Below are 15,586 nucleotides of genomic sequence, written 5' to 3'. Positions count from 1 at the left end.
TTCAACTAGCTGGTGGCTTGGAATTAAACGATAATTCGTTCCTTCAATCCAAATCAATGTGCTGCTACTTGGTGTGCCCACTTTGACCACCGTGGGGTAGTATAACACAGTCATACAGACAAATGAAGAGCCACCACTATTCCTTTTTATTCAATAAGATGCAGTTTTTCCCCCCAGCTCAGAAAAAAAGAATATATGCCTCCAAGCATTGCGATATTGCTTGTCTCCATGCGGGGCTCCACTGTTTGTGCTAAAAAAAAAACTAAAAAAAAACATGGTCAATCAAAATGCTTCTAACACTTCTAACGCAACTCTCAATCCGAAGCCTGACCACGTCAACAGTGGCTGGTGGTCCAAAACTCGATAGCTGTGTCAAGTACTGGCAAATTCATAGTTTTGGGTGGGAAAACATGCATCATATAAAAGTAGAGCTCTGTCATGGATAAAGAAAGTATGCCTGTGAGAATTGTGATATTATGTAAATGTGTTGCCCCAGCAGAGATGCTATTTGTTAGCCTGTCTGGCAATTTGCATTGTTTATGAGCATGAGGATAAACTGACTGGCATAGCTTCTTTTTTGAAGAATTGCTCACTATCTAAAAAATATGTTGCTGGTTGTTGTGCGAGTTGAGTTCATTGCCGCTGTACAGCACACTTTTTAGCAAAGAAACACAAAAAACCCCGTTCAAGTTTGGTCACTTGTTTCTCAAAGCATTATTGTAGTGATTCGAGAGTTGGGAATAAGTGAAGAAAGCCATTGCTCAGTCTGAATTCCATGATATCTGGCCTTGATTATGCCGTGTAGTTCGCCACTTTTCCACATCCAATATGGCGGCTGTGTTGTCGCACAGGATGCGAGTCATCTTTTTATATACCGTCTACCGGCCTCAGATGATTTCAGTAAATTTCCTTGTCGTTGTGGTTACCAGTGTCGCTGTTTGACCAAATATCTCACCAACACTCAGTCGTTTTGGGAACATACGCTGCACATTGTGGAGACAACTCATTTCGAATCGGGTAGAAAATGAATCCGAGCCATCAAAATTGGACGCGGGCAGTTTAAGTCATCTTTTGATGAAGCCATGACGACATTTAAATTATATGGAGCGGTTCTTCTAATACACAGCGTAACGTCTGGTAAGTGCAGTTTGTTCATAACTTTATTGTCTCGTTGCTGTCGTTATAATTCATGTCGAAGCTCTTGTTTTCGATCAAATACTTGTTTCATTTCCTTCATTTGTCGACTGGGTCAACATCTCATGAGTGCAAAATTCTATCGTTGCTATCCAAGAATACATCCCAGATTTTTTTTTCATTTCATTTTTATTGTGTATTTTAATTTATTTGAAAGCGACAGTGTACAGATACGAACACTGGTGCAAAACCTGGTGAATATGCCGAGGTTTAGCATACCAGACCAGAAAAAAAACAAAAACAGGAGTCATCATTGAGCATAATTTACAATTTTACATGTTCAAAAGAAGTAGGAAGAGGTACAAAACGTATCTAGCCGTACGCCTTGTTCTTTGTGAGTTTTAATTTTGTTGATTTTAAGAAAGAAATGGATCATTCATTTCTGATATCTCAATCTGGAAAAAATTGAACAAATGCTTTTTTCCTGGTGCATGCCGCACTTACAGTATATGGTGTATATTTGTGCAACTTTCAGTTTTGACAGGGACTATTACACACACTGATACATTTCTGTCAATTTTCTCTGATCCTCATATTCAATATTCTCTGACATGACTGAATTTAATACATTTACCAAACAAATCAACATATATTACAGAAACACACCTTTGTTTAACGTTTGTACATGTTTTGGATTATTTTTTTGTTGGTTTTTGTACCCCTCAAATCATAGCAACTCTCACAAATTTCAAACAGCTTCTGAGTATTTTGGCAGAGGAGGTTCTTGTGTTCTTTGTACATTAATTGGGCTATTTTAAAGTTAACCAAGTCATAAAATTTCATTGTGTTTAATTTGATAAATAGTGGATTCGTTGGTTCAGAATGTCTTGATCAATTAATAATTCTGATTGCTTTTTTTTTGTAGTTTTAAAACGGGGAGTGTGTTTGTTTTGCAGGCGTTTCCCCATATTTCCACACAATAGGTCAAGTATGGTCGTAATAATGAACAGTATAATGTGTATAAAGACCTCTTATACAGCACATCCTTGTTTTTTTAAAAGATATCCCTCTGGTTTTTGATATTTTCCTTTTAACGTTATCTATGTGTGGCTTCCAATGTAGTTTTGCATCTATTATTACTCCAAGAAATTAATTTTCATCCACTCTTTCTATTTCAATTGAGTTTACCATAATTCTTACTTGGTGTTTAATTGGTCTCGTGCTAAAAAGAATTATCAGTGATTTTTTTTTTTAGGTTTAGTGATCATTTATTTATGTCGAACCAGTTTTTTAAGTTTTAATTCTTTTTTCGCAGTCGTCAAGAAGCTGTCATCAGCAAATAAGACACATTTAAATCTTATCTAGTTCTACCCCTTGTGCTTTGTGAGTTTTACTTTAGTTAACATTAATTAAGTAATGGATCATTCATTTACTATATCTCATCTCAATCTGAAAGGGAAAAAAGTACATATGTGTGACGGGTGGTCATATACAGTATATATATATATATATATATATATGTATATATATATATATATATATACTGTGTGTATATATATATATATATATATATATGTATATTTGGCGGCCCGGTTGTCGAGTGGTTAGCACGTCGACTTCACAGTGCACAGTTCAATTCCCGCTCCGGCCTTCCTGTGTGGAGTTTGCATGTTCTCCCCATGCTTGCGTGGGTTTTCTCCGCGTCCTTCGGTTTCCTCCCACATTCCAAAAACATGCATGGCAGGCTGATTGAACACTCCAAATTGTCCCTAGGTGTGAGCGCGAATGGTTGTTCGTTGCTGTGTGCCCTGCGATTGGCTGGCATCCAGTTCAGGGTGTCCCCCGCCGACTGCCCGAAGACAGCTGGGATAGGCTCCAGCACCCCCCGCGACCCGAGTGAGGATAGAGCGGTTCGGAAAATGTATGTATGTGTGTGTGTGTGTATATATATATATATATATATATATATAAAAAATCCTCGTCTCACCCCTCGGGTGGTGTCCGTCCCTCATTCAGCTCGGGTCCTCTACCAGAGGCCAGGAAGCTTGAGGGTTCCGCGCAGTATCCTTGCTGTTCCCAGCTCGGGTCCTCTACCAGAGGCCAGGAAGCTTGAGGGTTCCGCGCAGTATCCTTGCTGTTCCCAGCACTGCACATTTCTGGACTGAGATGTCCGATGTTGTTCCCGGGATCAGTTGCAACCACTCATCTAGTTTGGGGGTCACTGCCCCGAGTGCTCCGACCACCACAGGACGACTGTCTGGCACACTGGATGAATACACAGGCACTGTAACATCATACATCAGTTTCTGTGAGGACATGTGTGTACCAACGAAGTCCTTCCGCTCCTTCAACAATAACAAGCCATGGTTTACTCCCAAACTCAGGCAACTCAGGAAAGAGAAAGAGGCCGCATTTAGAAGTGGAGATCGGGCACTGTACATACACGCCCGAAACCAATTGACAAAGGAAATTAACATCGCTAAGAGAAACTATGCAGAGAGGCTGAAAAAACTGTTCTCTGCTAACGACTCTGCATCTGTATGGAATGGCCTGAAAGCAATCACAAACTAGAGAATGCCATCCCCCCAAACAGTGAACAATAAGGGTCTTGCTGATGAACTAAACATGTTTTTCTGCCGATTTGAAAAGGACACCCCCATTTCCCACACACCCCCACCTCTACCAGAAACTACTCTATCTACCCCCCCACCCTCTTTTTCTCAACTACAGATCCACGAACAGGACGTGAGACGGCTCTTCAAGCAGCAGAAGATCAAGAAAGCTGCGGGGCCCGACAAAGTGTCCCCCTCCTGCCTGAAAGTCTGCGCTGACCAGCTGGCTCCGGTCTTCACACAAATCTTCAACAGATCCCTGGAGCTGTGTGAGGTCCCATCCTGCTTCAGTCTACCATCATCCCAGTTCCCAAGAAATCGGCAACATCGGAACTGAACGACTATAGGCCTGTCGCCCTGACGTCTGTGGTCATGAAGTCCTTTGAACGCCTTGTGCTGAACCACCTAAAGAACGTCACCGGACCCCTGCTGGACCCTCTTCAGTTTGCCTACCGGGCAAACAGGTCTGTGGAGGACGCAGTCAACATAGGTCTGCACTACATCCTTGAGCACCTCGACAGCACAGGGACCTATGCAAGGATCCTGTTTGTGGATTTCAGCTCTGTGTTCAACACCATCATCCCGGAACTCCTCACCCCCAAACTTCTCCACCTCGGTATGTCCCCTACGATCTGCCAGTGGATCCTCAGCTTCCTGACGGGATGGACACAACAGGTGAGACTGGGAGCAACAACATCATCAACATGCACCACTAGCACTGGAGCCCCACAGGGATATGTCCTCTCTCCACTGCTCTTCTCCCTCTACACAAACGATTGCACCTCAACAAGTCCAGCTGTCACACTCATTAAGTTCGCAGACGACACCACGGTCATCGGTCTCAGCAAAGACCGTGACAAGTCTGCGTACTGACAACAAGTGGAGCAGCTGGAGCTCTGGTGCAGCCGACACAACCTCGGGCTGAACACGCTCAAGACTGTAGAGATGATCGTGGACTTCAGGAAACATCCTTCTCCACAGTTGCCCCTCACACTATCCAACTGCCGTGTGTCAACCGTCGAGACCTTCAAGTTCCTGGGAATCACAGTCTCCCAGGACATGAAGTGGGAAGTCAACACCATCTCCATCCTGAAAAAGGCCAAGCAGAGGATGTACTTCCTGAGGCTGCTGAGTAAGCATGGCCTGCCACAGGAGGTGCTACGTCAGTTCTACACGGCAGTCATCGAATCAACCCTGTGTTCTTCCATCACGGTTTGGTTTGGGGCCGCCACAAAAAAGGAAAAATCCGACTTCAACGGAGAGTTAGGACGGCGGTGTGTTCTACATACTTGGCCAATAAAGATGATTCTTATTCTGATGTTACAGTGTCTGTGTATTCATCCAGTGTGCCCGTTGAAGTTTCAAAGACGCCGCAATCAGTGCAGTCTAAGCATTCTTGTAGAGCTAGCTTTGCTTCATCGGTCCATTTCTTCACAGTCTTAACAACCGGTTTCACCCATTTGAGTTTCTGTCTGTATGTAGGTATTAAGTGTATTAAATTGTGGTCAGAAAGACCCAATGCTGCGCGGGCGATCGATCGGTATGAACTTTTTAGTGTTGTATAGCAGTGGTCTAGAATGTTGCCTTCTGTGGTGAAACAGTCGATGTGCTGCTTATATCTGGGAAGTTCACGGTTAAGATGTGCTCTATTAAAATCGCCCAAAATGATCAGGAGTGACTCTGGAAATTTTAGTTCGAGTTTGTTTCCTTGTTCAGCTAGCGTTTGTATCGCCGTTTTAGCGTTAGCTTGTGGCGGGAAAAGTCACCTATTTAATGTTGATGTCGATGGAGAACCTCCATGAGATGCTCTTGTTTTGCGATCCAAAACTCTGGACAAAAATTGTTGTCATCTGTCAAGAGAAAAAATAGCATGCGATAATATTGTCATTTTAAGAACACACAGTAATGAGGAGCCGACGATGAGAAGAAAGGAGCGTTAGCGCGAAGCGCCGATGCGGATTTGGAACTGGGAGTCGCGCCTTGGAGTTTGAAGCGGATTACGTGGGACAGGAGAAGTGAACTAATCTTTTTTCGTGTTTACTTTCAAAACTTAGCTTGTAGCAGACGTGTGCACATTTTCAGCATGGCGTCTCTGATCCACTGGTGAAAGGACACTTTGATCCTCTCCTCTTTCATCTATAACTGCTTCAGACAACAAAGTGTATGCAGAAAATTGGTGAAGATTGCACGACTGTCTGTGTCCTATGTGTTGTGTTGTGTTATTTTTGTTATTTTGACTTCAAAATGGCGCCGCGAGAGTGGCTGCCTTTCCATATTATTCAGGTAATTGGTAGTGAAGTTATCACTTATATATTTTATATGTTTATCTTAAAACTTTGTATCATAGACAGGTCGACTTTGACACTAGTCTCTGTCCTGAACATCTGCTGAAGTACTTAAAACAAAGAATGTAGTGTGAAGTTTAGATCCTATTTTCACTTGGTTAATTAGAGGGTTTTCTTGCCTCCACCACCTCGTAAAAGTCCCTGAAGGCTGTCAAGTGCCTTCGAAGAGGAACCCTAATCTCAAGATTTGTGCACAGCAGATGTGGTCTGTACTTTGTCAAAATGCCAAGATCGAACTTTGCTTAACTTTCTTTGTCTCCGATTTTTACATAAGGGGAAGAACTGCCCGCCCCTAATTAATATAATTAACATACTATGCCTATATGTACGTGTGACTGTAGTTGCTCGGGGCTTCCTGATGAAATCTGAGACTCACAGGAGCCCGAATCGATTCGTGTTGTGCCCTGAACGTTCAGTAAAACATCTTGCAAGAACTTCTCCATTTCCAGCCTCTCATTTTCGCACATCAACTCAGCCCGAATCAAACGAACACGCGGAGGACCTGGGGAAGTGGAGAACGGTGAAGGGATCCCGCCGTGTCCACAACAACACGCTTCCCTCTGTTTGATCTCCTCCAACAGTAGCTATTTTACCATGAAGCATGTTAGGTGTTATATTTGGACGGGTGATTTATTATTTGAACGGTATTTGTAGAGCAAAATATCGTGGTTTGGAGTTTGAAATATGCCGCTAGTGAATCGTGTGAACAGCTGTATAGCGTAAGTGTTCACAATGTGACAAGATGTGAATTGTTGTTTTTTTTGACTGAAATTATATGAACTGTCTGATCTGTTATTTAGAGGGGAGATCATTTGTGTTTTTCCACGTGTTTTGTATGCACCCAACATGCCGGAAAGTATCGAGTAAGTGTGTCCTCTCAACACATTGTTTTGTAATGATTAGTCGGTCTGCACTTTTAAGTTTCATGGAATGTTGTGGCTTGGAAATAATGTATTTTTATTTCTCTTTCCCTGTCAAGCAAGCCACTGCTGTTGTATATTATGGTGTAATTGTCGTTAATCTGTTGAATAATTTTCTTTGATCTCTTCGATCCCTTTTCGAACTCTTAAAATTCAGTTAACATCTCAGTCTTTCATCTTAATGCTGTACAAAATGTTTTTGTTCAGTCGGGAATAAAACACGCATCAAAATTATTTTGTGTTCAGCCCAGACTTTCCAAAGACCTGGCTACATTTAAAATACTTTTTCTGTGAAAGTGAAACTGAGAGGATGCTTAGGGTGCAGTGTGCACTAACACAAAAATATAGAATATTAATAACACGCACACAGAGACTCCCACCCCCCACACACACACACTCATGTCATATATTTTATTTGGCTTTGAGCATTTTGACTTTTTTTTTTCCAAATGAATATGACAAAGGCCTCAAAAGCTTCACAAGGCTTCATTAGCCCATCGCTACATGCAGGTTTCCTCAAGGGTCGATTCCTGGACCACTTATTTCACATTTATAGCTGGCCCTTGCTCAAAGCATCAACAGTCTCCTATCATTCTTATGCAGATGACACACACATTTTCAGCATCCTCACATGACTGCACTTTATTTTGTTCATTAATTGAGTGTTCTTTATTCATCAAATTAATGAGTGGATGGAGTAGAATTTTCTCCAGTTCAATCCAGAAAAGACAGAAATTATTGGCTTTTTGGTACCCAATAATGAAAGGTCCGAGATCAGCGCTCACTTTAACTCTGTCATTCAAAGCTACAAATCAAGCCATAAATCTTGTAATTATTGAATCAGACCCGAATTTTAAAAATCCACTTCAAAGCAAATACCAAAGATGCCTATTAGCACCTCAAAAAATTAAGGGTTATTTGTCACTTTCAGAAACTGAGATAAGTTTAATGGTGTCAAAACAGGTTTTGATTTATTTAAAAAAAAAAGGGCAATCAGGTAGCTGCAGCTGATCAAAAATGCTGCCGCCAGAGGGCTGTCAATCACCAGGAAACTGGACCACATCACACCTCTCTTCACATTAATGCACTGGCTTCCATTGAGTCAAAGAATATTTTTTAAAATCTTGTTGGTCTATAAATCTCAAATAAACTTGCCCTGCCTTCCCGTAGCTGATGTGCCTTGTTGTTTTTTTGACTGCAAATTAGCTTAGAGGAACGAAGCGGCACCGGTTTATTATTGTCATGGGAAACAATTAACATAAAATAGACCATGAAACAAAAGTATTGTCTTTCTTTCAGTCACAGCCAAAACTGTATTTTAAAAACAGCTTGTATCATGCACAGACTTTATTTCCTAATAAATATACAAGCACAAAAATATGTGATGTTGAAGTATATTTTGTGCACATGAATGACATCAAGACTTGTATGATCTGTTGAAGCTGTAATCAGCAGGCAAGCCCAATAAAAGGTTCAGAGATCAGTCTGTGAGAGATCAACCAGGGATACGAACGGATAATAGAATAGTCATCTTGCGTAAATTATTAACACTGTACGTAAAAATACATCATTTACGCATGAGGCTTACAGCGTGTGCAAAACAACACACTGCCGTGACAGTTTTTTTTTTAATGACAGAACATGAAGAGGCGTTCATCTGAGTGCCCATTTTTGGCGCTTGGCAGCCTCCATTGGCTCCACGGCCTCCGGGCTGACGCCATTATAGAGCGGCTGCTTGCAGTGGCGCCAAATCACCAGGACAAGACGGACAGCATACAGCAATGACGCAGCCACTAACAGCACAACTGCAAGTATGAGGAAGCAAAGGATCATCAGATGCCAGAAACCTGACTTTTTTTTTTGTTGTCATTACCTTTGGTTGTACTTTACTGTACAATTCTAGTTTTGCATTGACTCTTTGTCGTGTTGCTTCTTTTGTTTGTACTTGTGTGTAACCCTTTTATTTCACAAACCTGATTTTGTACAATTGGTTTTTTGATTCTGCTTTTTGGGATCCAATTTCACGGCGATGTCATTTTCGGAACACTTGGAGCGAAATCGTCTGGGATTTGATGCCCCTGGTAGGATCATTCAGGGCAAACAGGTCCTGGGCAGGGACATACATTGACTCAGATTTGCCTCTTTTTGGATGAAGCCGGAGAGGAGTCATCTTTCATGACCACCCCACTCCACCCACCCCCTCCAGCCCGCCCTGACAGCACTCGGTAGCTCCTTCAGCCAGAGACTGTTACACCCGCGCTGCAAGAAGGAGAGATACCGCCGCTCGTTCCTACCGACTGCTGTCAGGCTGCTGAATAAAAAAATAATAATTAAATGATGTGAAAAACAATTGTAAATAGCACTGCAACTTATCCATTTTGTATTTATATTGCACTTAATTGAACGGTGTTTGTTTTTTTTCCTTCCTTCTTCTTTCTACCCACAATCTTGCTGCTCTAGACTGTAAATTTCCCCAGTGTGGGACAAATAAAAGGATATCTTATCTTACACGTGTGATGCATTGTGGGCACATTGGGCAAACTGTATTGATACTGTATCACTCGGGTCCTCAATACAGAACTGCTGGACCTTACAAATCATTGCATTGAGGGCAACTTTTATGCAGTATTGTATAGTACAGAGGTCGGCAACCCAAAATGGTGAAAGAGCCATATTGGACAAAAAAAAATACAAAAAAACAAATATGTCAAAAGCCGCAAAAAAAGAAAAGCCTTCTTTAAGACTTATGATGAAGGAAACACATGCTGTATGTATCTATATTAGTCTCCTATCAAAATGACTAAGTTGGCTACAAATACACAATGAGCCTCCCTGATTAAATGTTTTTAATCAGGTACTGCATCCTGTAGAGCGGGGTGTCCAACCTTTTTTGACCGAAGATCTCCTTTTCGATCAACCAACCTCCCGCAATCGACCCGTTACTGCACACGGGCGCATACCCACTTACACACAAATGCTGACCGACTTTCGTCGAGACGTAACGCACTTTTGCAGCGTGTTAACTATCGTAGCTCACGTGTGCCGTTTTAAAATGCTTCTCTCGGCCCTCCAGATTCCCATTCTTTGCCAGTACACTCGGTGAATTGTACACAAAATGCAGATTTATTTATTTATTTGTTTATTTATTTTGCAACAGCCACCTACCTGGCATAGAAACATGTGTCGGAGACTATGACGCAAATCCTCATTGACAGAAATGTTTAATTTTATTCTACACATTTTTACAGCATTGAAAAATGTTAAGAACATTTGTGTCGTGTTTTTGCTCCTACAGAAACCACATTAAAACAAAAAATATATTTCCTTCCCCATCTTTTTCCATTTTCAAACATTTTTGAAAAAGCTCCGGGGAGCCACTACGGCGGCGCTAAAGAGCTGCATGTGGCTCTGGAGCCGCGGGTTGTCGCCCCCCGGAATAGTACATACTCACCTATGCCTTGATAGTTTTTGGTTTTGTAAGTATCCTTTTTGTCAAGTTATTTTTGACTCTCTTGAAGTTCGTGTGTGTGGACTCTTGTCATTTCATTTTGTGGGTTTTTGGTTTTCAATTTTTCCTTGCCAGTTGCAAGCGCTTTTCGTTCTCGATGGGTTTTCCTGGCTGTTGGCTGCCAGCGATTTCTGTTTTTACTTTGTCGGTCTCCTGGTTTTCTTTAAATAAATATTTTTGTATCGCTATTTCTCTAAGTCTCCATTTTTGGGATCCACCTACCACCCCAACGTCGTTTGGATCTTGTCAGAGGCACATTTTTAAAAAATATATACTTTTCAGTGTAAAAGTTTACTTTAACAATAAAAAGGTTTTCCAGTGTTTTGGCAGTCAGGTGGAACTTTTTTTCAGCAATTTTTCTCGCTTTGGAAACCACTCACAAGGCATGGATGTGGCTGGTGTCCCCGAATTCATGGACACAGCCAAAGAGGTCGATATAAATTGACATTACATATTAAAACAATTAAGTATGTCATAAATAATATTTATCTCAAGAGATCTCAGTCAAACAAATAAACCCTGAAAAAAGACAAATAATTTAAGCGTGAGTTTGAAATGGATTTGAATTCTGTTATCAAGTGATAACTGAGGGGAATAAGGAAGTGAGAACAAACATCTGATTTGCCGATATGTGATGAAAATGTTCCCATACGGTAGAATCCTTTCTTCTTCAGAGTTCCTTTTCATGGTCCAAGGAAGAATTGCGATTCAAAAATAATTGTAATTTTGGAATGATGGAAGCGCGGTTAAAATGACGATGACTGTTTGAAAGACTGACCAGTACAGTTTTGGGTTGGGTGAAATAATGACGGACGAAAGATGCAGGTGGCCTAGCCGCAAGTGAATGATCCACTGTCAAAATGTACTGATGTACTCACTTCTGGGAATATTGTATTGTTGTGAAATGTATTTTCTTACCAATGAAGATACCACTGCGGCTTGGCGATTCTGCGTTGTAGTTTTTGTCAAAGTTTCCTGTCAGCGCCCAGATCACAACTGGATAGTCAATGAGGACGTAGCGCATGTGTTTGTCCAGGACTACATTCTGCAGGAAAAACCTAAAAGAAATGATTTGACTTTGAAGAACAGGGGGGGGGATATATACAGTGTATTTCAAATGTTGTGTTGGTGCCAATCAGCTCACCAAACCAGCAGCACGATTGTCAAGATACAATAGGACACCGTGGCAGCATTGGTAGGCGAAACATTTGCTTGATAGGTCAGCACAATGGCCAAGTTGATGAGCGTGGCGATCGTTGTCCATGTTGTGTAGATCATCACACCGTTTTGAACCTGGACTCACGTCACAATGTTAATGGCACTTGATTTTCAGTGATTTATTTAATAAATGGAATCAGTGTAAATTCCACGAACCAATATGCGAATGAGCCACAGATCCACTTTGTGGTATTCCTTCAGCCAGGCTCCATAAACGTGAAGACCGTGGCAGGCGAAAGATATCATGCCATAGTTCGTGCCGGCAACCAGGATTAGAAAAACAAGCGCTGCAATCATCCACCTTGGGGGACGTGTAAAAAATTCATGTTACCAAAATACAAACGTTCAATTTTAAAGTGTGACATTTAATTATCCGCTCACATGCCTTGACACTCATGTTCTGCGTAGACCATTTGACGATGTGTGACAGTCTTAACTGGTTTCAACTAGATATGTGTGCCAGAGTGCAAAGAGAAAAGTAGGTAACAACGACACAATGGCCAAGCAATGGTTTTGATGACTCCCAAAAACATTTCTTTCTTTTTCCTTTTTTTTAATCAAGGGGGGAATGTGGGGAAGTTTTTAGTATTGTGGCATCCACCCAACTAGGATTGAACTCAGGCTGCTACCACGTCTCTGGTTTTGGGAGCACAGGGCACGGATTGTGTCGCTAAAGATTTGGACCACCGATGTCATTTTGTGTGATGTAGTGGACCACAAAAAAAAAAAAAAGCAGTGAGGCGGCCTACTGCCCAATCACAGATGGGATAGGCTCCAGCCTCCCCCCCCCCCCCCCCATTGACCCTTGTGAGGATAAGTTGTTCGCATAATCGATGGAGTTGCTGATGGTGACGTCGTGGTACACTCGCGCGACTTGTGTATGTGTGGGCAGTGTGGGATCAATTGCCACACTGCCCACTACGTATGTAGGTGTGAATGGTCACTTGTATCTAGATGTGCCCTACGACTGACTGGCGACCAGTTCAGGGTGTCGTCTGCCTTCCGCCTGAAGTCAGCTGGGATAGCCTCCAGCGACTCCCCTGTTCAGGATAAGCGGTTTTGGAGATGGACGGATTGTTCGTCATGTAAGTTACTGTAATTACACATTGTAAAAAGCTTACGCTCTGTCCCAAACAAGCAGCCAGGCGATATTGAAGCATAGATTGAGACACCAGCAAATGAAGAATCCATAGGGCAAGACTGGTGGACTGCAGTAAACATAGCCATAAGCATTCCTGTGAGAAACATAAAATCACAATGACAAAAAAAAAAATTGTGATATGGTGCACACAAGATGGCCTTTAGGTAAAAAAAAAAAATAATAATAATAATAATTGAAAGATGAGTACTTTCTGCAAAGATTAGCGAGGATATAGATAATCATGAGTGTCAACCACACGTAGATGACACTCCAGATACTAAAGGTCCATCCCGACGGGGTAATCTCAGTCACAAACACGTCAGACACGTTGCCTGTGGTGGTACTGAAGGGGCCTGGGCAGATTTGAGGCGCAGTGATCATCAAATGCATTGGTCACATGAGGATTCTCTTACGGGCACGTTTGCTTACCCACTCCCATCACGGAAAGACCGTTGAACACCAAACTGACACCGTAGACCACCACGGAAAGCAAAATGGCAACAAGGCGTCCGGCATTGTGTTTCCCCATCGTAAGGAACCGCTTCGAAATACAACGCAGGTTACGGAATACACTGTTGGAGTCAATGAGAAAATAGTGTGAGTGCAAAGCTCAAATAGAAGCCCTTGTAAGGACTAGGAGAGACATTCTTATCCTAAATTTGGTTGATGTTAGTGGTGACTAATCGGGGGGAAAAAAAAAGAAAACTATTTGACAAATTTTCAACTTTACACCTTAACCCAAGGGTAGGCAACTCCGGTCCTTGAGAGCCACTGTCTTGACTGTTTTAGAAGTTTCCCGACTCCAACAAGCCTCATTCAAATGAGGACCTGAGTTGCTTACGTCCACTTTGAGCAGATAACAATGTCAGAACCACACCTTCACCTCTGTTATCATTTTGCATAGACCATGTGTTTGAAGTTGTTATGGCACCAGAGTAAATTGGTTTCGGTTTTCAGCAACAGGGATCTAAAAGGCGCATGAATCCACTCAGATTTCCAACTGTGACAAAAATGTGACACAAGATTGTTGTGAAGGTAAGTCGTATGATACAAGTGTAAAAAAAAGGACTTTCATGTATCGTATTTTCCGGACTATCAGTCGCAGTTTTTTTGTAGTTTGGCAGAGGGTGCGACTTATACTCTGGAGCGATTTATGGGTGAAATTATTAACACATTATTATATCATTTCACATGTTATTTTCACATTAAACCGCAAGAGGCCGCTCTAAACCTGTGTTGAGAAAACCACGATGAGTCTGACATAAGCGACGTAGAAGAGGAAGCGCTGCCGTCTTCTACCTCCGGAGTTGGTGGAGTTGACACAGAGGATGAAGATTTCATTGGATTTAGTGATTTGGAGTGACATTGATGGTTTGTTAGCATGTTCTTTATGCTATACTTATCTGAATAACTCTTAATACGTTACTTGAACATACCAGGCACGTTCTCAGTTCGTCGTTATGCGTCATGTAACATTAGCATATTGTATATATATTTTTAAATTGCCTTTCAAGATGACATGTCTGTTCTTGGGGTTGGATTTTATCACATAAATTTCCTCCCAAAATGCGACTTATGTATGTTTTTTTGTTCTTTATTATGCATTTTATGGCTGGTGCGACTTATATTCAGGAGCGACTTATAGTCCGGAAAATACGGTAGTTGCAGTTATAAAGTTGCTGATTCTTCGTTCTCGAGTGCTGTCTGGGTGCAGAGCACACTCTGTTCACATTAATTTCTGACACATATGTTTACACTCCTTGTACTGTACACTCCTGACTGAACTGGGCTCTGTTTTCTGGGGCGCCGTGACTAACCGAAAGGCACATCTGAACAAACATCTGAGTGAAGCAGTGCACTCGGAGCCTTTTTTTTTAACGCACCCACAAAAAGGGAACGGTGATTTGGTGTGTGATGGACTAGCTCTAATTTTCATGGTCTTGGTGTTTGTATAATATTTTTTTTTTTGACCAGTCCATCTTAGAGGAAAGAAAAATAGCAAGAAAATCCACAATGTAGTAGACCCGCAATACATGACGTTATGGTCACAAATAAAAACCTGCAATCAAGTGAAGCCGCAATAACTGAGGGAACACTGCATTGTAATCGTTTGTACTTCTGTGGAACATCATAATGACACGTAAACGACAGTACAGACAAAACAGCACGAAATGCACGTTGAAGATAAGATGAAATTGCTACGCAAAAGATGTCGAGCCAAACAAAGCCTACCTTTCACCATCCGTCCTTTGCACTTGTGGTGCAGATAGCAGAAGGTCGATAGAATGGATTCGCTCGTTTATGACCGTGGTGAAAGTCACATGGACCTCTTATCTTGCATGCTCTCCTGCAACTCGCTTATAAAAGGGTTGGGAAGCAAAACACGCCTCCCTTTTTACCTCCCATCATTATATATCATTCGTTCATGTTGATCTTAATGAAGAATAGACGAGATACAGAGGAACCAAAATTGTCAAAAGAGGCAAGGTGTGAACACTCCAGGCAAGATTGGAATACCCCAACACTTCGGATTTAGAAAGAAACGAGTGGATCTTCTAAAACAGAGGCCAAATTTAATGCACATACCAATCTCTAAATGGGGAAAAAGGCACTGCTGGGTTTGGGTTTAGTTGTCTCGTCTCTTTGTGACCGGCCTGCTGGATGGGCCCCGACCTTCAGTAGTTGAGCCTCCAAAATTGCAGACTTTC

The 15,586-nt window shown here is 41.8% G+C and overlaps 1 protein-coding gene across 1 annotated transcript; it reads right to left on the bottom strand.

Moving 5' to 3' along the window:
- Positions 1-8,418: 8,418 nt before the first annotated feature.
- LOC147186615 (uncharacterized) lies at positions 8,419-15,256 on the bottom strand. The gene is made up of 8 exons (XM_086102083.1): positions 15,111-15,256; positions 13,308-13,450; positions 13,087-13,231; positions 12,859-12,972; positions 11,894-12,038; positions 11,664-11,812; positions 11,438-11,577; positions 8,419-8,816 (listed from the first exon to the last, which is right to left on the bottom strand). The coding sequence occupies exons 2-8, from the start codon at positions 13,405-13,407 to the stop codon at positions 8,665-8,667; spliced, it is 945 nt and encodes a 314-aa protein (XP_085958209.1). The 5' UTR covers positions 13,408-13,450; positions 15,111-15,256; the 3' UTR covers positions 8,419-8,664.
- Between the last annotated feature and the right edge of the window lie 330 nt (positions 15,257-15,586).

Source organism: Hippocampus guttulatus, chromosome 21 (genome assembly GCF_054856545.1).
Source record: "Hippocampus guttulatus isolate MCC_2025c chromosome 21, RoL_Hgut_1.0, whole genome shotgun sequence".
NCBI classification, from domain to species: Eukaryota; Metazoa; Chordata; class Actinopteri; order Syngnathiformes; family Syngnathidae; genus Hippocampus; species Hippocampus guttulatus.
Note: the sequence above shows the minus strand (reverse complement) of the source record. Positions and strands in the feature narration are given on the sequence as shown.